This window comes from Gymnodraco acuticeps, unplaced genomic scaffold (genome assembly GCF_902827175.1).
Source record: "Gymnodraco acuticeps unplaced genomic scaffold, fGymAcu1.1, whole genome shotgun sequence".
Lineage (NCBI taxonomy): Eukaryota > Metazoa > Chordata > Actinopteri > Perciformes > Bathydraconidae > Gymnodraco > Gymnodraco acuticeps.
The window spans coordinates 3,126,165-3,149,930 of record NW_022990441.1 but is presented as its reverse complement, the minus strand read 5'-3'; the positions used below and the strand labels follow the sequence as shown (position 1 = coordinate 3,149,930).

The 23,766-nt window shown below is 41.7% G+C and overlaps 1 protein-coding gene across 1 annotated transcript; it reads left to right on the top strand.

The window, feature by feature from the left end:
- The first annotated feature begins 64 nt into the window (after positions 1 to 64).
- LOC117552298 (phosphorylase b kinase gamma catalytic chain, skeletal muscle/heart isoform-like) lies at positions 65 to 22,311 on the top strand. The gene is made up of 10 exons (XM_034225659.1): positions 65 to 341; positions 1,200 to 1,336; positions 2,602 to 2,780; positions 2,939 to 2,993; positions 3,070 to 3,135; positions 3,241 to 3,404; positions 7,536 to 7,626; positions 16,858 to 17,011; positions 17,104 to 17,229; positions 21,294 to 22,311. Exons 2-10 carry the CDS (start codon positions 1,254 to 1,256, stop codon positions 21,558 to 21,560), a joined length of 1,185 nt encoding a protein of 394 aa, XP_034081550.1. The 5' UTR covers positions 65 to 341; positions 1,200 to 1,253; the 3' UTR covers positions 21,561 to 22,311.
- Positions 22,312 to 23,766: the final 1,455 nt, after the last annotated feature.

Genomic DNA, 23,766 nt, shown 5'->3' with positions numbered 1-23,766 from the left:
GGTTTCACACCTGCCATGTCACTCCAGTCAGTCTCAGTGTATATCCACGAGTTAGATGTGGAGCTGTTAGTAATGTAGTCCTCTCTCTCTCCCTCTCAATGTCTCATGGCGAGGGCAGGAGCTGCAGGATGTTATTTCATGGCTCTGTTTTGTGCGATCAGAGTGAGCTGCTGCTGTGGAAGCAACTATTTATTTTTGGCATCTGACATTAAGGCTCACCCTTAGCCATGGCAGCAGCCCCATACTCAGCACCGGTGTCTGACTGGAGCTCCGCGTGCGTCCTTGTGATCAGACCAACTGACAATAATGGATCTAATTTATAACAGGGACTAACCGACACGGTGAGTGACCGAGAGATTTTACATTTAATTAATTACTTTATTATTACTGTCTGGAGGCAGCTAAAGGTCAAATAGTGACAGTGGATTAGATGAGATGTATTTCACTTGTGGCATTTGGCGTTATCAGTCGACACCGTGTGATAGGTCGGCTGTGACATTGGGTTTAGATCCTCAACAGTTTTTGTTAGCTTATTATCTGTTGCAATAAACTTGGGTGAGACTGAACTGAACTGAAGTTTAACATTTTTACTGTAGAAACTTGTGGAAGTGGTCATGTCATTTAGACTGGTAAATCAGGTAATAGATTCCATTCATTCACCCTTCTTCTCTAACCTTGACATGAAATTAATCCCTTTAATAGCAAGACCACAAGAAAGCCATGTTGGGTCAGTAAAGCGTTGTTAGGTTGTTTAAGGGCAGGCATGTCTAGAAGCACATGATCATATGAAACGTCAAAAGAAATATACAATTTCTCAGAGCCTAAAGTGACATCTATAAATGTCCAGCAGTTCAATGTGCTAACCATTTGCAGGTGAAAATATCATAGTTAAGTACATCAATCATATTTATTGTTATATAAACATGAAAAGACCAGCAAAATCCTCAATTTGAGAAGATGCAACTACCAAACACTTGCCATTTCTGCATCATCATGTGACTGAAAGAAGCCCTCATTAACACAGTGGCAGATTCATTTTGCAGCTCAGTTAAAGAGCCTTACTGTGACCTTTTAACATCAAAGGGCTTCTTGTACATAAATGAATCAGCAATGATCATTCATGCAGAAAAAAAATAGGAGAGCTTCTTCTGCTGCACAATAAGTCATTTTTATAATTGGTGCTATTTCGTCTCTGATAGAACTGTCGCACCTAAAAGTGTTTTGAGCCTCGGAGGAGCAGCAGCATCACAGACATGACCAAAGATGAGGAGGTCCCCGACTGGGTGGGAGCCCAGGAGTTCTACGAGAAGTACGAGTCCAAGGAGATTCTGGGCAGGTTTGTAAAGACTTACATTAGCTGGCAGCGGGAGTTCCCAACCAGAGGTTCAGGAATATAGACTGTATTGAGCTTGCGGGTCAATATTTTGCTGATACTCTCTATTTCTCTTTTCTTATGAGTTACTGGACGATTCTATGTTTTTGGGACTGTAGTAGTATCCAAATAAATCAAGAAAAATCCTGCTCCCAAAATGCACAACTTAATTTTGCTCCATAAAGATACATTTACTACGGCAATCACAAACAAGTTTAATTAAATATAGTTTTAGTGTTTCCAGTGCTAATGCTAAACTAGGCTATAACTAGCCGCTGGATGTTGCTTTATGTACAGAAAGATACAAAAGTGTATCAATATTCTTATCCAACTCTGCAAAAAAAGTGAATATGCATATTTTGCAATAAATATAATGTACAGTTATCCATTAAGAAGACACAAGCACAACCACTGAGCCTACATGTATTGGTTAGTATGGTAAAGATGGTCTGTAATCCAACATGTTTTATTCTTTTCAAAAGCACAATACAATTGAATACAGCTCACTGTAATGTCATTTGATTGGGACACAGTTGTTGTGGACGCTTAGAACACAAGCCAAATGGTTTCCCAGAAGTTTCCCAGAAGTCCAAGAGTAATGTCAGCTGTGGCAGGGCTCCCTTTCTGTCTTTTTGTCCCCTCCCCTCCCCCAACTGTCAGTCGGTTGTGTTGTTACATAACACACTCACAGTGTTGGAGGAGGCTTCATTCATTACCTTCCATAATAAACAAAGGTTCAGTGTTGAGAGCTTCCTGGGATTTAGGGCACGCTGTTAGATTATGTAATTTTACTCTCTTTCACACATCCATGTCATGAGGTCACTGGATCTGAGGAAAGTGGGTTCAGCTACTCTAGTACTCTTCACAAACATCCCGCTTAAGTTACAGGGGAGGGAGAGTTTCCTCTGAAATGGATTTGATAAGTAAAAATGACAATGAGAAGGCTATAATCTTTGAGTTTAGGCTCATCACATCACAAAATAAAGCCTCTTGCATGGATTAGATGAGAGTAATAAATAGAAAGAACATTTTGAGAACATAAATTCATGCTAAGTTGTTTTTCGTTTTTACATCCATCAGTTGTCACAGAAACGTTTTGTTTGTGTTTTGAAATTCCTGAACAAAGCTCACAAACATGTTTTCTTTAAATCTAGCTCTACAAACACAAACCTGTGAAGAAATAAGTAACCTGACAAATGTGCAGATAACAAGTGTTCTCTCTTCCTCAGGGGAGTGAGCAGCGTGGTGCGTCGCTGCATCAACAAGCAGACGTCTCAGGAGTACGCGGTGAAGATCATCGACATCACCCCCTCGGACAAGGTGACCCCGCAGGAGATGGAGGAGATCAGAGAGGCCACGGCGAAGGAGATCGACATTCTGAATAAAGTCTGCGGACAGCACAACATCAGTAAGCGCATTCACTGGTTGCAATAATTAATAGTCTAAAGAGCTTGTTGGCCTTCCAGAGTTGTGGTTATTGATGGCCTTTGTTTTCAACTGATCCACCTATCAAGTGAATCATAGTCCCCCCTTTTTTTTTTACTCCAATGTCTCTCTCCTCTCCAGTACAGCTCAAAGACTGCTATGAATCAAAAGCCTTCTTCTTCCTGGTTTTTGACCTGTAAGTGTCCAATTTCAAGTTTTTCATGACTCACATCTATCCAAAATCCTCAAATGTTTGTATTTATTTAATTCAGGATGAAGAGGGGCGAACTTTTTGACTACCTCACAGAGAAAGTTACTCTGAGTGAGAAGGAAACAAGGTCAGTGAGAAATACATGTTTAAACTATTTACCAAGACAAAAGCTGTGAATTATCTTATTTCTATTAGAAAGAATCCTTATGAGTTTGGTGTGTGTTGGTTTTAGGAACATCATGCGTCCTCTGCTGGAGGTGGTGGAGTACCTCCACAACCAGAACATCGTCCACCGCGACTTGAAGCCTGAGAACATCCTCTTAGATGACGAGATGAAAATCAAACTCACAGACTTTGGCTTCGCTGTGCAAGTCCAGCCGGGACAGAGACTCAAAGGTCGGTGAAAGCTCGAATGGAAACTAATTATGACAACAATCACAATAGTAGAATACATTTAAGGTCATTTCAGACACGCAGGGTTGGACAGGTGCTATGTCCATTTACTTAAGTAGAGTTTTGTGGTACTTCTTATTTCATACTTCTACTCCTCTGTAATTACGAGGAAAAATAATGTACTTTCAATCTCCTCTACTTTAGTTACTTTTCAGATTAGTAGATGTAGTAGAAAATATCTTATCAAGAAATTACTTTTCGTGCATTATTTTAGGTTAAAATAAACTTTTTGTTGGTCCTTTGGTGAAGTTCACAATGTACACGGCAGTATATATATTGAAAACCTCCCCTTTACATTACCAGCTGCAACATTTCTCATATGATAGTTATTCTATAGACTGCTCTGCATAATGAGTCATTTTACTTCTAGGACATAAGGCACATTTTGTTGCTAATGATTTTGTAATTTTAGTAGTGAACTTAAAAGTAAAATATTGAGGACTTTTACTTGTAAATTAGCATTTCTACATTTTGATACCACTGTAAAAGAAGTTCCAAAAGTTACCAAATGGCTGATACTGGCATATTCAGAGCAGATAACAATATTGGACACAATCACATGCACTAAGCACATTACCAGTCCCCGCATACTCAGCCAAGGATACGTCAATGTAGGGCTGTGCGATTATGGCAAAAATCATAATCACGATTATTTGGGTCAATAATTTATATCACGATTATTTTGACGATTATTCATTGACCATTTATTGAACTTTAAAACAAATAATATTTTACCAATAAACAAGATCAACAAATATGTTGGAGCACACTTCCAAAACCATACTAAACATATATTATTAATATGATAAATAAAAATAAATTAGACCAAAATAAATGAAATTAAACATGTTGCAGTGCACTGTCACAACCTACTGAAAACTCCTTAACATATAGCCAACATTTTGGTAAAACATATTCAACATATTCCACTCAGTTAAACGTTGAAGGCTGGCCAACCGTCATGGTCCAAAAGTAACAGGAAATAAATGTTGAACTACAATTTAAGACCAAATAAAAATGTTTAGGCCACCATGGCAAATGCTGGTAGGACTGCTCATGTAATCTCTTAAAGATTTTTTGCAAGAAACACCATGGCTGTTTACATGGTCTGGTTTCAGAGATGAGCGCAGGCAGGTGACAATATTGCCACCTGTACTGAAGACCCTCAGCCACGCCCCGACACAGCGGTGACGCCGGCCAATCACAAAGCTTTGATGCATCAAGTGCATTAATCTGGCACAGGAAGATTATGTTACAGGACATTAAAGGGATAGTGGAAATCCGCGAATTTTGGGTTTAACTTATGTATTTGTATTAAAAATAAGCATAATAAACAATTTTTTTTAATTTCATGCGCCTAGTTTCATTTTATTTTCAATTTTACTGCGCCCTCTCAATGAAACGAAATACTTCGGGAATCGTCGGGAATCTTCGGATGATGACGAGAGCAGAGGAAGACGGGCACAAACAATGGCGGACATTCAATAGCATTTGCATGTGAATAGCCGACCTTTATTATGGTGAATAGATGTGTTTTGTATGGCTGTAGTGCGACAGCAAATGCAGAGAATGGCGTATCGACTCATGCGTTTCCAAGAAACCCAGCCATTCGTCGTCAGTGGGTGAAATTTGTTCAGAAATTTTCACTATAGGTAATACTATAAGACTGTAAGACGGCAATACTTTATACCGACTATATTGCCATAAATATGATGATTGATTATCCGTAAAAAATTCGATGTGACACAATGACATTGGATTAACCTTGAGATGCGTTTTTATTCCGTTGAACACAACTTTTGATCACAAATCAAAAAAGGTAAAACGTAATTATTGTAATATTTTTGGAACCGGATGTTGTTTACTTTCTCTTTTCTGGCTGATAGCTCCAGGAATTCGAGGTCTTACAGTGATGACATTACATCTGTGGAGTCTCAGCTTTAAATCGTATATCTGGTTTGTGCAGTTAAGATAGTAATAAGGGCATTTCCACCGTGTGTTGTGTGTAAAAAAGCGTTAGCATTGTTTCGCTCAATGCTAATTCAAAGGCTTGGTATTACTCTTGTGTTTTTTCTAGCTAACAATTGTTCTTATTGTCAGTTAGCGGAGTTTCTTACCTTTAAAAGGGTATGAAACATTAATAGTTTCATAAATGTTAAGAAGCCCTGAGACATGTGAGAGAGAAAAAAACTGTGGGAGGGGTCCACTGGGGGGACCTTCGGGCTTAACTGGTTAACAATGATTAATATTTGTAAAGGCTACAGGTGATCTTAAGATACGTGAGCTATGCTTAGGGACCTACCAGTCAAGATTATTTGTGCGTAGGGGTGCATCATCTGGCTCCTGGTCATCCTCGCCATTGCCCATGCCGTGAACCATCACCTCGGGCTCGGGCTCGAACAAATAAGGACGTAATGGTCCATCGTCTGGCTCAATGTTCTCACCATCGTCGCTTACTGAACCGGATTCAGATTCAGTTCCTAAAACGACATTTTCGTAGGAAAGCCGAGAGGATGTTTCTGACTCGCTATCATCACTGGATACCTCGTACAATCCTTCTTCTTTGTCTGGTATATTTGCCCTTCCACGTTCATTCCGCATAGACGCCATAGTTTGTTATCGTATCGTCTTCCTGAGTTTTCGTCACTTCCGGTTTGGCTGAGTCGAACATTTCGTTTCTAAAAAACTTCGGGGAAGCTGCAATAAAGTGCTTCTAACATAAGGCAATTATTATATTTTTTTAATCAGGTGTGATTGTTTTGGTACGTAATTATGCTTGTATATAAGTTCAAACGAAACTATTTGAGGTTCCATTTCCACTATCCCTTTAACGATAAAACAGAATATTGTTGTTTTATTTTTAGACACATCTCGCGATCGACTGGTTGGGCACCCCTGGGCTAGACCATAGGTCCGTTGTGGTGGCAAAGTAGTCAGCTGAAGCCACATCTCTCTCAACTTCCCCACGGCATTTGTCAAATAATACCGAATGAAATAATACCGAGACGGCATCGCGTAACTCTTGTCCAACGTGTTGACAAGTTGCTTAAAGCCCTGGTTGCTAACAGTGCTAACTGGGCACATATCTTTAGCGATGTGAAATGTAATGGCACCTGTAATATCTCTGTGTCTCTGCGACGTCGTCGCGTAGGCCGTTGCTCTGTACAATGCGTCCTGAATCGATGACTGTGATGATGTTGTGGATGAAGTCGAGCGGCATCTGCTTTTTGTTGTATTATTGCCCGGTCGTATTGCACGTTGTGGTTGTATTTCAGATGATTAAAGAGATTGGTTGTGTTAGCGTGTGGTGCAAACACAACCTGGTAACAAATCCTGCACTGTACTTTGTTTTGCTCCACGTCGGACTCCTGAAAGCCAAAGTACTTCCAAATAGTGGAAATAGTTGTACCCTTCTTTTTTACGAGTTGCTGCTCTTGTTCTGACATCTTCGCTTGCGCTTTTAGGGAGGGGCGAAGCGCACCCAGCTAAATAATCGTATTTTGTCAATTATGCTGTTTTCATAATCGTCGCAAACCATAATCGTAATCGCGATTAAAATACGATTAATTGCACAGCCCTACGTCAATGTCCTTCTCTATTAGAGTTACGCTGTTTACAACCTACAGTGCAGTATCAGCAGCTGCTGGCGGTCGGCAGAGAATCTGTGTTTAGTTTCACAACATCCTTCTATCCCTCTGAGCTGCTCTCACAAAGGTTACGGTGCAACAGGACACTCAGATCTATTTGCTGAAGTCTCAGACACACACTGACCTTTCAGATAAGACTCAGAAAGCATCATTAGCAGTGGGAACTGCTAAATCAAAATAAACTAATACACATGATAATTATTATTTTGTAAGGGTGGTTATGGTCAGGATTTGTTATTAAGTAAGTATTACTTAAAGTTATTTACCACTAAAATACTTAGATTTGACTAGTTTTTAAATTGTAATTGGACTACTTCTCCTTCCATCAACACACATCAGATTAAAGTGCACTCTCAGAAATAGCTTATTTAAGCTTCGTAAATGTGGTTACTGTACGTTGACGTGTTTGACGTGTCTTGTGATGCAGAGGTGTGTGGGACCCCTGGATACCTGGCCCCTGAGATCATCCAGTGCTCCATGGATGGGGGGCATAAGGGATACGGTACTGCTGTGGACATGTGAGTGAGCAGAGACAAGCAAGTTGTTACAAATCTGAGCAAATGACTATAAACAATGCTAACACAAATTCTGCAACAGTGTGATCCTATTGCGCCGTATACAGTATATATTTTAAGAGAAGTTACAATAAGCAAAGTCAAGTTATCCTAAATATAACTTTCTTACACTTTTACACTTATGATCAGAATAATGAATTCATGGCAAAAGTAGGATACTTCTTGCCTGGAAATCTACTTCAAGATCTCGGTCGGCTTGCTTTTAAGGTTGCGATTATTTTCCTTGAATCTTGAAAAAAGTGAGTTTGCGCCATTTGCACGTTAGAAATGTTAACCTTTTTATTTATCTTTAAAGGTCCCATGTCATGCTTTTCCGGTTATTACCCGTCCCCTTGTGTGCTATGAAGGTTTTTATGCATGTAAACGCTCTGCAAAGTCACAAACCCTCAAAGTACACCCTGTAGGGAGTAAAACTCTAACACAGAAAATACCTGTCTATGCTGCCCCAGAACGCCTCGTTGGAGATTTCTCTTTTTCCATTGTTTTCTTCCTGGGTACAGGAACCCAAATGGACCCATTGGTCCAAATGGACCAATCCGTGGAGCCATTACATTACGTCCGCGGAGCCGTTGACTTCCTCACACACACACTCAATCTTTTCTCAGCTGCAGCTCTGCCGATTTCACGGCGGGACGCGGCGAGGCTGTGAGTCGGTGTGTGAGCACACACACAAACTCCCATCCAGGCTGCGGGTGTGTGTTCGGGCTGGGTTTCACTGTGTCTCGCTGTCTCGCAGACGGTCACTGGGCTCAAAGGGAGGGGGGGCAGGAGCTCCAACAAGCCGTTTTAGGACATGGTCTGTCCACACGGCGGCGTGCGTTGAAGCTTCAACGCTTCTGCCCATTCACTTTGAATGGGGTGACGTCACGCCAGCGTTTCCGCCAGGGGGGCGTCTTGCCGTCATTTGACGCCCTTATTCAGCTCGGGACGCCCTGAACACGAGCCGAGGGCATCCACAAATATTAATAATTCGAGAGAAGGTCGAGAGTTTTTATCGCTTGAAATAACGAAAAGGAAAAAGGACAAGGACATCCCTCTGTTGGAGGGGCAAAGGAGTCTGGTGGGATTCTTTTCGGAGTATTGAAGATCGTTTCCCTGACATCGAAGGTGCCTGCCACAGGACAACACGGAATGTGCGCGATTTAGACGCGATGAGGGGGGGGGGGTTTAGTGGAGCACGCGCGTGAACTGCGAGCGCCGGAGCCTCGCAGCGGCGGAACTGAGGCTCTGTGGTAAACTGTGGTAACATGAAGAGCCGTTAGGGAGCCGAAACAGCCGGCGCTTTAAGAGAGGTGGACGCCCTCTCAGCCCTGGTCTGGCGGAAACACTGCGTCACGCTTCGCCGAACTGCATTGCGGGAGCAAAGCATTGCTCGCTTCAAAAGTAGAGCAATGTTCTACTTTTGAAGTTTCGACGGAAGCGGCAGCCAATCGAATCTGTTGGCAAATTTAGACTTATACCTTTTGTCTCTCTGCAGCAGAAAGGTCAATATTCTCAGCAGTTCAAGTTTAGCCATTCATCACGGCGTTATTTATTAGATGCCCACATGTCAAGAGACTTGAGGACAGAGAGAGAAGGGGTGTGACTTCCAACGGTCTTATACCCCAGGTAGTGACATCATCATCATGTGCTACAGCGCTATCCAATGAACACAGTAGTAGTCGCAGCTACTTACATAAACAATATGGTACACAGTATTAGATGGAGCCATACACTATACATGTCTGTATGTTATACCTCAACACTCCCACTTATGAATTATGTGCTTACTGTATACCTGTTCATATTTAATTAACAAAGCAAAAACATGGTACAAATGATTTAAATGTGGGCTTCTTCAACACATTTTACATATTCAAATGTGGACTTTTTCAACACATTTTACACACCAAACATGATCCCTTCAAATTTCCTCAGCTTGGATACAGGCTTGGTCATCACATCTGCAACCATTTAATCTGTAGGACAATAAACCAGTGACATCTTTCCCTACCTTATGGTGGACCTTATGAAGTGGTACTTAATATCCACACCTTTGTCTACACACAGGATTGTTAGCAAGGGCTATTGTCCCCTGATTGTCCTTGTTTACAACTGTTTTCTTATACACGTATGTGTCTATCCCTTCCAGTAGCTGCTCCAAGTAAATACACTCCTGTATAGTTAGAGCTAGAGCCATATACTCAGCTTCACATGTGGAAAGCGCTACTGTAGGCTGTTTCTTGGTTTTCCAAGAGAATAGTGAGCTGTCCTTACCCGTGCTCACACAATACGCTGTCATACTGCGTCTATCGGTCTTGTCTGCAGCCCAATCAGCGTCACTATACGCCCGTAGGCCTAGTTTCTCGTTGCTTTTTCTGAAACAAAGCTGTTTGTCTGCAGTACACCTGAGATAACGCAAAACGTGTTTTACTGTAACCCAATGTTCATCTGTCGGTTCAGAAAAATATTGTGATAACTTGCTTACCACGAAACATAGGTCTGGACGTGTATAGGTAGTCAAATAAATAAGGCTGCCAACAGCCTCTCTGTATTTCTTCACATCCACCATTTTAGGTGCATCTTCAGTGTAGTCTAACTTTTGGTCACAAGGTGTCTCCCTTACCCTACACTCCTGCATGTCAAAACGTTCCAGTATCTTTTCCACATATCTCTTTTGTGATACTTTCACACAGCCGTCAGACTGACTGAAATCCATGCCCAGAAAATGATTTAATCTCCCCAATCCTTCATTTTAAAATGTTGTGGAAAGCATGTTCTTCACTCTCTCTAAAATCTTGGTGTTGCTGGCTGCGATGATAAGATCATCGACCCAGATAGCAATTATTACTTTCCCCTCTTTAGACTCCTTGGAGTACACGCAGTGGTCTGCTGGGTTCTGTGTAAAATTGTCATCTGTTAAGCATTCATGCAACATCGTATTCCAATTTCGCCCTGACTGCTTCAGGCCGTAAATTGACTTCTCTTACACACTAGCTTTCCTCCCTCCTTTACATAACCCTCAGGTTGTTCCATGTAAATGTCGTGATCGATGGGTGCATGCAGGTAGGCTGTCTTTACATCCATCTGGTGTACAATCAAATCCTCTTGGGCTGCCTTCTGCATTAATACACATACATTTATCAGGTTGGCTGTTGGTGAGAACGTCTCCCCATAATCTATCCCCGCCCTCTGACTGTATCCTTTTCCTACGAACCTAGCTTTGTACTTGTCGTGTCCGTCAACGTCTCCCTTAACTGAATAGACCCATTTACCTCCCACTGTCTTCCTGCCCTCTGGCAATTTTGTCAGGGTAAAAGTCTGATTATCTTCTAGAGACTTAATTTCCTCATCCATCGCTTTTCCCCAGTTTGCTGACTCAGTCGATGTCATGGCCTCTTTAAAGGTCAGAGGTACACCGCAAACTGCTCTGTAACAATAATCTATACTAGTGAGTGTTTTTAACATCTTCATCACTATCTTCCTGAGTATAATCTCTCAAGTACTCTGGGGGTTTGCGCTCCCTACTGGGATATCTCCCACTGTCTGAGGCATGTGACACCACCCTAGGATGCTGTTCGCCATCATCCTCTGGTGCTGACTGTAGATCGTTGGTCTGTACATCTGTGCTCAGTACACTAGGCTGTGGGGCCTTTACTCCCTCTTCACAGTCTTCCTCCGAATCCTGTTCTAGCTTCTGTGTCTGAGTCTCACTATCACAAGTTGTGCTGGTGATAAAGTTTACTAGTCTGTGCTTCTGCACCTTCTCTTTGTCGGGGTAGTAAACTAGATAGGCGGGGCTTCCCTTGTCATGCCCTACAAAACGTCCTTTCTCACACCTAGTATCTAATTTTCCCCTGTCCTGCTGGTACGCATAACACACTGCTCCAAACTTATGCATCCTAGCTAAGTTACACTTTTTCCCTGTCAGTGCTGAATATGGCGTAGTGCCCGTGTGCTTATTAAAACACCGGTTTCTGGTATGGGCTGCTTCCTGGATGGCATAGTGCCAAAGGTTTTTAGGTAGATCACTGTCAATAAATATACACCTGGCCATTTCAAAAAGAGTGCGCCCTTCTCTTTCAGCTGTCCCGTTCTGATGTGGGGAATAAGGACAAGGCGTCTCATGTCTGATCTTGTTCTTTCTCAATAGTGTCTGAAACTCCTTACTAGTAAGTGAACTCAGTCCCGTTATCTGATCTAATGCATTTCACAGTCCCATAGAGAGCTACATCTGCCAGATACTTCTCAGCGGCTTGAACTGCATCACTCTTCGCTTTCAGGAAATAAACAAACACTGCCCCTGTACACACATGACTGCATATACCTGAAGCCATTTATGGACTCGTTGTTAACTGGACCAGCTCAGTGTTCACCAACTCAAGTGGTGTGTTTGCTTTATCGGTCGGATCTCTGTTTCTCGTTTGGGTAAACTTTCCCTCTATGCATACTGTACAATATTGATCAGGCTTATGCTTTGTACCCTTAATATGCATACCTACAGTTACATCCTGCAGCTTTAAAACATCTCATGCCACGTTTGGATATCATGGCTGACATGACACTTATCTTCAACATCACACTCCGTTTGCAAATAGTACATTTTCTTACATACATAAATGTCAAACCTGGTACCATCCGGTAACATCAGAACATCTTTACCTTCATCGAAGAACACCTTGGCGCCATTAGCTGTAGCAGACTTCACGGAAAATAGTTATTACGATGGGATGTATAGTGCGTTCTTCAGAGTCACTTTACACCGTCGTCCCTCGCTGTCTATCATACACATGATCTCTGCTTCTCCTCTGCCTTGCGCCACCCCGAAGGTAGGTACGCCTCCCGTCTGCCAATTCCACGATGTGTCTCTCCGGCTTGAAGGTGCTGTCAAAAATCTTGAATTAGTTCTTATCGTTGATAATGTGGGCAGTGGCGGCGCCAGAGATTTTCTCTAGGGGGTGCTGTGGGGTAGCTTGACGTTTCATAGAGGGTGCTCAAACATTAAGGGTTTCCCATTAATGCACCAGCGCTACAGAAGATTTTTTTTTAAATATTGAAGTTAAAAGCATCAATCTGGTGCACTTTGAGAACAAAATGAAGAGATCTATGGATATACTGTATCTCTCAACATACATATGAAACAGAACTGTAAACAGATTTTCTATTTCTTTATAGATAAATCACTCCCCTTTTAAAACAAACCGTTTCAGACCCACTGAGATAACTAGACTAAAGTTAACTATCTAAACACTGAGAGTCCTTTACTTCACCTGAGCTGAGGTTATCTGAGACTCTCCGTCTGACAGGAGAGAGTTCTCCCTCCACCTTGTTGTTGAAAAAGCTCCTTATATCCGTTAGCTTGGCTAGCGAGCACCAGATGCTAACCACAACGATCTCCGGTAGATACCCACCGGTGCGCGAGCTCTCGCTCGCTTGCGCACGCACACAAAATGGCTCGTGCCACACACACACAGAGCAGAGCTTGAATGAAACAGACCCAGAAGTAAGCTACTTGTACTCACGAGGCCTATTATGTGTAGAATCCCTCTCGCTTTCAGTTGGTTTTGATTGAGTGTCCACATGTGGACGTTTAAGGACTAAAAAACGATCCATTTGTCACTTTGCTGTTAGCAAATAATGTGGGGCTCCAGCTAACAGGAAGTCACTCAAGTGTCACAAAGTAATTTAGCCTATGGGTAGGTCAAAAATCTAATGGGTGCTGGCCATTGGCCTAATCATATCACCTGTGTTGGCTTTATGTTTTTGGTCAAACATTTGTTTGTTTCACATTTGCATTGATGTAATCAATAATTTTTCTGATTTAATTTAATAAAAATAATATTAATAATTTTCGGAAGAAAAAAAAAACACATATTTCTTGGGGGTGCTTTGGCAATCCTGGGGGGTGCTTCAGCACCCCCTAGCTCCCCCCTGGCGCCGCCCCTGAATGTGGGACGAGAACGACACTACCATGTCAACGATCAATCCTTTTCTGTGGGTCTGTAGTTGTTGTCTCTGTAGGCTGGTCTCTTCAGCTCGCACTTTGAGGGTGTAGTCATCTCCTCCCGCAGCTTCTCCGGTACCATCTGGCATGCTCGCGCACCGAGCGGCATCACCGCGGTCCTTCTTTATTCACGCTTTGTCTGTGTGCCCTTTTCTTTAACAAAAGCTACACCAGACTTCATTTCTGCAGTCATCTTTTCGATGGCCTTTCTCTCCGCATCGCCAACATGCGCCGACGCGTTCTCCGTCATCATCGGGGATGAATCGTTTGGCGGGCTTTCTCTTTGTCGCTGCTTGGACCCTCAGCACCCTCTCACTCGTCTCGTCTGAGGCTGAATCTTCTGAGGCCTCGAAGTTCCTCAACTTCGCCTTGAACTGTCCCAACGTTACTTCACTGTCACCGTGTGTCACCATTAGTGTGAACGGCTTGTATGTCTCGGGTACCCCTGCATAACCATCGCCATCATTAGTCCCTCACTCGGTGCTTCTCCCGCGCTCCTGAGTGCCGTAATGATCTGCTCAGCTCGTATAATGTACTCTGTCACCGTCTCATTATCAGCAAGAGCAAGAGGTGGGTGAGAATTATCGCTTGAACTCAGTGGCGTTTTCTCCTGGAGGCCAATGGAAGCCAGGCTTCCCCTGTTTTTTTGGATTGTAGTTATAATTTTAATAAATAAATAAAAACACTTCGTTTAGTTTAGGTAATTATTCTGTGCTGTGTGTTGCTGCCGGCCCGTCTCTCCCCCATTCTCATTGAGTATTTTACAAAGAGTGAAACAGTAGATTGCACTCTCTGTTGCGAGAGGAGGCTAGCCAAAATTGGCTTCCCTTGGTGAAAAAAAATGGAGGGATTGACCAATCAGATGATGCACGTCATGCCTCACAATCCAATCAAATCGCATCAACTTCAGTTCGTACTGTAACTGTCATCACCGCCCTTAAAAAGTAGCAAGTGCAATTATGGAGGCTGGCGATTTGGAGTATTTCATCAAAAATAATTTTACTAAACTTCCGCTACAGCAGCAACTAAAAATGAAATCTGATGCCAGGCCAATGCCCAAACTGGAGCTGTGTATAGAGAAGAAAAAATAAACGAATCGGACGTAAAACTTTAAATAATAAACAGCGGATTTCTAACATTTGACATTTCATGTGGCCGGACTGGGTCAGTTTCCAGGGCTGCATTTTAGTCCTAGTCCGCCCCTGGTTATGTACAAGGTGACGATCCGGGATCTGCCTTTTCCAATATAGTGCTCCCTTAATATTCTGAGACTTTCTCGGCCCTTGTCCTTCGTGTCTCTGAATATCAGGCCTAAACTGGTATTGTCGAGTAGCAGCGCTAACTCACAAAAGGCGTCAGTATTGAGCTTGTCGTCTTGAGCCCTCAGTGCCGCGGTCAGCTCTCCAGCGGGTGCTCGAAGGATGGTCTCCTTCAATCCCACTCCGTGCATGCAACACAGCATCCTCTCTTCCCAGAGCTCATACTCTTCTGCTTTCCCGTCGAATGTGGGCCACTTGCTCTTCCTCGTGGTTCTATTCGCCATGGCTTTTTCGTTTGTAGCTTCGGTAGCTTAGCTTAGATCCTTGTTAGCGTAGCTTTAGCTTCCCTCGGTTCTCCCGATGCTAAACTAGCTTAACACGTGGATAACTAGCTACTCCTATGCTAACCGTGCTAACAGGCAATCTTCTCGCCTCGTTATCGCACGTGCGCTTCGAACTGTAGAATCATTCATCGTATCTGGGCCCATAACCTGTTAGCAGATTTAGACTTATACCTTTTGTCTCTCTGCAGCAGAAAGGTCAATATTCTCAGCAGTTCAAGTTTAGTCATTCATCACAGCGTTATTTATTAGATGCACACACACACACACATGTCAAGAGACTTGAGAGGACACTACAGAGAGAGAAGGGTGTGACTTCCAACGGTCTTATACCCCAAGTAGTGACATCATCATCATGTGCTACAGCGCTATCCAATGAACACAGTAGTAGTCGCAGCTACTGACATAAACAATATGGTACACAGTATTACATGGAGTCATACAATATACATGTCTCTGTATGTTATACCTCAACAGAATCATATGCCAGTACAAGCTCTAGCCAATCAAACCGCTGCTTGTGTGTCCGAGGCGGGAGATTCATGTGATTGGTTGTTGGTGAGGGTCTAAGGACAGAGGGTGTCATATTGTCATACTGATATTCTGTACAAACTGTGAAGTCCACTGAGACAAATGTAACATTTGTGATATTGGGCAGGGCTATATAAATAAACATTGATTGGTCGAGCGTCAGACATCCCCACCGGCAAGCTTCAACGCACGCCACCGTGTGTAAGCTCCGTGAATACACATACTATACAAAGATGCTGTATGAGAAACCAATGCGATTTTGGAAAATTGCACGATATAAATCTATTTTAGTATCAGTAGAAATGGCCATGACATGGGACCTTTAAGCAATCTGTATGTGTTGCCTCCTTAATGAGACTTATAGTTGTAGAGGAAACTTCTGTGTAGCTATGCAGTGGGAGTCACCGACTCAGGAAGGAGACACGGGAAGAGCAGTAGCTTTGATGTCAAACACATGATGGTTTATTTGGAGTTACGGCCGGAGGATTCACATCACAAGTCCAAGAGTCAGAGGTTCTGACTTCACGGTAGAGTTGCCACGTCAATTCTGAAGAACTCTACCCCAGACCCATGTATTTAGCTAGTTCAGAGAGCATCATCAACATGCTGCATAACAAGATAGAATGATAACACCTCTATCAGCTGACGCCAACAGGCAGGAACAGGGAGACAAAACACTGAGAGCACAGCAGCCAAGGTTACAGGTGCCTGTGCTCAGTCAGGACAGTTTGAACTGATACACTGGGTCAAAGTTATGGGCCTTGGAAAATATTCCACAACAATAGTCAATTGTATTTATTTACATGATCCTCTGTCCTTCCCTTCTACTAAATACACCATACTCCACCGCTGCTATGCTGTAATTTAACAGTACAATTGCTGGTCGTACACTTTCACTTAATTAAACATAAAAGCTATCTATAAGGTGGGTTTGTTTAGACTTTTAAAATGTGTTTGTTTCTTGTTTTTCTTTTTTCCATTTTCCATTTTGGCTCTTTAAATACAGAAGATAAAATGGAGATGTTGCATGTATGTTGATGTTCTCCTTGTTTACCTGCAGATGGAGTTCAGGGGTCATCATGTACACGCTGCTTGCAGGCTCTCCGCCCTTCTGGCACAGGAAGCAGATGCTGATGCTGCGTATGATTTTATCCGGGAGCTACGACTTCTCTTTACCAGAGTGGGAAGACCGCTCAGACACTGTGAAAGATTTGGTAGGCGGTTTTTTTCCACGTCTGCTTTTGCAGCTTGGATTAAGTAACAATACTTAGTGTGTATGTCTAAAGGTTTATATTACTTTCCTCAGATCTCTCGGATGCTGGTGGTGGACCCAAAGCTGCGATACACAGCTACAGACGTCCTCAACCACTCGTTCTTCTCACAGTATGTGGTGAATGAAGTGCGACAGTTCACTCCATACAGGCGGTTCAAGGTGAGGCGTTAAAGATTGTCACTTGAATAATCATTGACATTTATGCAGCCTGCAATACATGTTTAGATGTTTCAATGTGTCAAACAGGCCCATATCATAATGTAACAAACAATTAGTAACAATAAAGCTAACAGCATTAGGTGTATTGTGTGGCTTGACTGGAAACAAAGTGTTATGATATTTTGAGAGATGGTACCCCTAGCTAGCTTTGACTGCTCCACTGTAAACAACGGCACCGAGGTAAAGCCTAGAAATCCTGTATTTAAAAAACACCGTTGCACAAAAATGTTTCAAACAGTGAATCAAGCTAAAATAGGAGTGCAAGCCGAAGGGACTATTCAGTGGACATTTACATTTCCGCAGCATCTGCAATAAACATGAACAGCTAGAACATCTCCTCCTTGAGTCCAATATTGACTGTTTGGGAATATCTGAATCTTGGCTAAAACAGTCATCACCATCCACTCTTGTATCTATGTCAGGAATCAGGATATAATGTGTTTAGGAAGGACAGACTGAAGGGAAAAGGAGGGGGTGTGTTGCTTTATGTGAGGAATTGTTGGGTTCAGAATTCCAGAAAAGACAGACAACTTCTAAGTTTAACTATTTATTGTAAAGAGAACAAACAATATATATTACTTGGCCAAGGACTCATCACGTCTTTGGAAATCACAGGCAGCAAAGCTGTAATCTGTAACCCCCAAATCCGTAAAGAGCCTCAAACGACAATATATTTGATTACACAGGGCGTTGCCCGTACATTTATGATTGGTCAAGACTAGATGAAGAGATACCGCGATTTAGAGTTGGTTCTCTTTGGTTGGTGCACAGACTCAGATAGAGTCTCTTGGCAACGCGATCCTCCAATCATCATTCGGCCGGCCTGTGGAAGTCCCTCCCTACTCTGTCTCTATCATACGTAATTTGTCTTCTCTAACGTTTCTTCAGATGTAGCGGAAAACCATAATGTTGCTTCCTAGCTTTGTGGGGGAGCGCGGCTCCCATACAAAGTCAAGGCCGGTGCGATGTGCTGTTCTGACTACCTCTTTGTATTCTCTCAGTCTCTGCACATGACCTTGCTACTTTCAATATTGCAAGTTAAACACTTTCTCATGTAACTTTTCCCTTCGTTCCTGTCCTCCCCATCAAAACTTGGGGGGGGGGGGGGGGGGGGTGATTAAGTCTATTTATTCCAAAGTCACAGCCACATACATGAGCACAATAAGCTTATAATGTAATAATAAGAATCAGTCTTTCTAATGTTATATAAAAATAGACTCCACAGAATACCTTTACTTGTAGGGAGATTGCACTCCCAGCTAATATTGAATTTGATTGTGTTGGTGTGGAAATCACACTATCTGTGGAACTGTCCCTCAACATGATTTGCCTGTATCGACAACCCACCGCTAAGGTGGATTTCTATGACCAGGTAAAACTCCTGCTGAATTCCTGTGACTCCAACAAAGAGCTAATTATTGTAGGAGACTTTGATATCAACTGGAATGACAAACAAAATAGAAAAAGCTTAAAACGGATCACGGATAAACACAACTTAGGCAAGGCAAGTTTATTTATATAGCACCTTCAAAAAAAAATGAAAGACATTAAGAAAATGACATTTAAAATCAGTCATTAAAAAGAAAAGATAATAAAAGAAACATTAAAAGAAAAAATGGATAAAAGTTATAGTGCAGTTTAAGATGTGAATAGTTCAATTAAAAGCAGCAGGGGAAAAAAAGTCTTTAGTCTGGATTTAAAAGTAGTCAGAGTTGCAGCGGACCTGCAGGTTTCTGGGAGTTTGTTCCAGATATTTAGAGCATAATAACTGAACGCTGCTTTACCATGTTTAGTTCTGACTCTGGGGACAGAAAGCTGACCAGTCCCTGAAGACCTGAGAGATCTGGATGGTTCATAATTTAGCAGTAGGTCAGAAATGTATTTAACTTAATACAACTAATGGATCAACCGACTAGAATAACCAAAACCTCCAAGACTATGATAGATTTATTATTTACAAACAAAGCTGACAGAATAGTTAAAACCTACAACTTCCTGACTGGTCTTTCTGACCATAATCTTGTTATTTTTGCCAGGAAACTCACACAAAAAAGGTTCATGGCCACAGCTAAAACCCCTGTTTTCGGTTCTCGCTTCATCCCCAAAAACCTGCAACAACGTTTTATGGAGGCAGTGAAAATGATTAATTGAGGGGACATTCTGTCCTCTGAAGACATTGGTGAAAACAGTAATCTGTTTATATCTCAAATTAATGATACAATGTCTTCCTTCTTAAGGAGAGGGTCAATTAGGGACAGGAAGGAACATCATCTTCCCTGGCTAAATCTACAGTGCAGGAATTTAATTAAATCTAGAGACCAACTATTAAAGCAGAGCTTAAAATCCGGACTATCCACTGACAGACAGAAATTCACTCATGCTCGTAACAAGGTAACTCAAACAATAAGACAGGCCAAAGCAAACTTTTTCATCAATATAATTGAAGGTGCGAAAGGTAACAGTGAAAACGTTTGGCAAATCCTAAATAAACTATTAGGTAAACATAAGAAACTAATGCACTAGAATTAAAAATCAATGATGCCCTGATAAAAGACCCTGCAGTGTTGGCCAGCTCTCTAAATGAGTATTTTATAAATAGTGCTCTGGATATTACAAAGCTCTTCCCGCCATCTGAGGTCTCACCTAGCCCGACTGTGAATACACATCCAGTTTTTGACCTGGAGGAAATCACAAAGGTGGAGGTAAAACATATAATCTCAGGGTTAAAAGGTTCTAAACAGACACATGCATTTCCAAACATTTGGCCTACCTATGTTGTAAATGTATTATCTTTTCGATTTACACACGGCATCTATTGCACGTCTGTCCGTCCTGGGAGAGGGATCCCTCCTCTGTTGCTCTCCCTGAGGTTTCTCCCATTTTCCCTTTAAACTGTGGGTTTTCTCTGGAAGTTTTTCCTTGTACGATGTGAGGGTCAAAGGACAGAGGGTATCGTATTGTCATACTGATATTCTGTACAAACTGTGAAGACAAATGTAACATTTGTGATATTGGGCTATATAAATAAACATTGATTGATTGATTGATTCTAAGGCTAGGAATGCAGATGATTTAGACACCAACTTTATAAAGACAAATATTGACGGTCTAATAAAACCAATTAGTATGCTAGTAAATCAATCTATTAGCACGATGGAAGTTCCATCATCCTAGAAGGTGGCCACGATGACACCGATCTTTACATCTGGGTATAAGGCAATGATATCCAATTACAGACCAATCAGCATCCTCCCCTGTGTCTCTGAGATAGCTGAGAAATGGGTGTCAAAACTAATCACCAAACATTTAGATAAAGGTTTCGCTCCACTCCACCCAATGCAGTTCGCTCACCACTCCACTGAGACAGCTAACTGTGTCTTTGTGGAAAAGGTACAAATACTTGTATGCTGCTCATACTCTTTCTGCATATCATGTATTTCTGTTTGCCATGTATATAAATGTTATGTTCATAAATGTTGTATGTGACGGGACTACGGATGGCAATTTGCTCAAAGCTAAAATCTGGCTAATTTACATTTCAAAGTATTATTTTGTTTAAAATGTTCATTGATGTGCATTGTCCCAGTTCAAATAAACGATTAAATGAAAATGAAAAAATAGACCAGAGGACCACTTTTAAAATGTAATGTCACACAATGATTGACCACTTAGATTAAATATACGTACGTAAGGGAAACTATTAGTTTCAATATTTTTCTAAATAGTATTTTTAAATGTATTGCTGCAGTTTAACACAGCATTCACCTGTGTTTATTCCCTTGATTAGATATTTCTCAATATCTTTTTTTTATTCTGTCCATTTGACCTAGTCAACCAAGCTTTATCTACCAACCACTTAAACATAAATATTTGTGTTATCAACTAGGAGTCTGTATAGGGTGTCATAACATTACTTCAGTGATAGTCAAGTACACTTTGCCAAATGTAATATACCCTTGATACACCTAGACACCAGTTAACTTCTCCCACATTTTCTCCTTCAGGTCATTTGCATGACTGTCCTCGCCACGATGCGGATCTACTGCAACTACCGGCGTGCCAAGCCCGTCACCAAGGAGGTGATCATGAGCGACCCGTACGCCGTCAAGCCAATCCGCAAGCTGATAGACGCCTGTGCTTTCAAGATCTACGGCCACTGGGTCAAGAAAGGACAAACTCAGAACAGAGCAGCACTTTTCGAGAACACTCCCAAAGCCATCCTGCTGTCGATGGCTGCCGAGGCAGAAGAGCCGGTGCAACACATTTGGTGAAGAGCTCAGGACTGATCTGCGGCAGAGGTTCTACTCAGCTTGGCTTATTGTGCTCTTCTGTTGTATAAAGGAAATGAACTGGCAAAACATCACCACCAGACAAGTTAATTAAAGTCTGTCTTTAATCTGGAGAGCATTTATTGCTCATGAGTTCTCAAATACAGCATTATTTATTAGAGGAATTGATATACCTCAAACTGCCATACAAATGTAGATAGAATGTCAAATGTACACATTGTTAGCTGTATAACCTGAGAATGTACTTATTCTTTGATGCATGTCTTAAGAGAATGGAGCCAGCAGCCACCCTGTTACATTACCAAAAGGAAATTGTTTATCAATAGGCATCAATCTTAATATCTGTATAAAATAGTTCCAGCTCATCTCTAAACCAATGTACTGTATGTTTAAGATCATATTTGATATTTTACAGTTTTATAGAATCAGTGAACGCTTTGCTGGTTGTATAAATGACACATCTGGTCAGAACTTTTGTCAGCTAAAGCAAAACATTAGAAATAACCAACAAGTGGCAGACTTGGATATTAGACGGTAAACCTGAAAAGGCATGGACTTAGATATGTGTGTGTGGGTACTGCGTGGCTCTTTGATTATTAAGCAGGATGTACTGAACTACTTGTCTATACCATAGAGGTCTATACTGATGACAGCGTTGAAGGAAGTATTATATTTATTGCAGTTTAAAATGTATGCTATGGATTTATTAATTAAAGGTGCATTTAATTTAAAATCCTAAGTCTTGTTATTGACTAAAACTTGGATTTGTTATGCTCAGGATATTAAAGGTCCCATGTCATGGCCATTTCTACTGATCATAATTCCATTGTTGAGGTATACTAAAATAGATTTATACTGTGCAATTTTCCAAACTCACATTGGTTTCTCATACAGCATCTCTGTAAAGTATGTGTATTCACTCTGTCCCAGAATTCTAGAATTCTATTATATGGCTCTGCTCTGTCCTAAACGGCTTGTTCGAGCTCCTGCCCACCCTCCCTGTGAGCCCAGTGTGCTCTGATTGGTCGAGAAGCTGACAGGCTCGTTGCTGCTCGCACACACAAAGACACACGCGAAACTCATCCTGAGCACACACAAACACTCACAGCCGAAGTAAAAACAATAAGTGTGGCTTGATATTGAGTAAGAAAAAGGTTTATAATGCTGTGAGCATGGGTCTGCGGAGAGCATTTCTCCACGATCTAAACGAAGAAGTCCGAAAAACGTTTACCCATTTAAACAGTCGTGATAGATACCTTGTTTGTTTTAAACATCATAAATACACAAACAATGAATACTTACAGGTTGTGTACCCGAATCTCCCGCTGGTCCAAACAAAGTAGGAACAGCATCGTTCTTCAGTGCCCTACACTGTACATATCCGGCATGAATCACTGAAAGGTTTTGGGAAGCTTTGTTTCGTGAAAGGCTGGCAGAGGGTGCTGCCATATCTCTGGGCGTGGCTACTGGGTATTCACATGTCAGAGTACCCAGTGTCACTACTGTCACTACCCGATCTGTCCCCCTGCCCGATCTGTACTGCGCATGTGCGAGATGGTCCGCCATATTGGACAACTCCGGACGGCAACCCAAATAGGACACTTGGCGTTTGGCAAAGCACAAAAAGAAAACTAAAAAAAGCGAGAGATGAGTTATTGTTATTACAACGTAACTTCACTATTATTTAACAACTGTTTTTTATTGGATTCTTTTATTTGGGGTTAAGTACATTGTCAGAATAAGTGAGAAATGAATTTAACTTCTGTTAGACAGCTATCATACTGAATAAATATTTACTGTGAGTGTATGCAAAAATGTATGGCATATAGCTGTCTAACAGAAGTTAAATCCATTTCTCACTTATTCTGACAATGTACTTAACCCCAAATAAAAGAACCCAATAAAAAGAGTTGTTAAATAATAGTGAAGTCACATTGTAATAACTCATCTCTCGAATTTTTTTTTTGTGATTTGCCAAAACAGTGCACGAACGCTACGAGACGGAATTCCCTACTAATTCTGCCCTACGCTCCCAAAAGGTGAAGGAACTGAAAGGACAGCTAAATGCACAGCAGTCCATTTTCACCAGGCCCAACAACAAGAGCAAGGGTGCTACCAGAGCATCTTATCGTGTCAGTCACGTTCTTGCGAAACACATGAAGTCTTTCAAAGACGGCGAAGTTGTGAA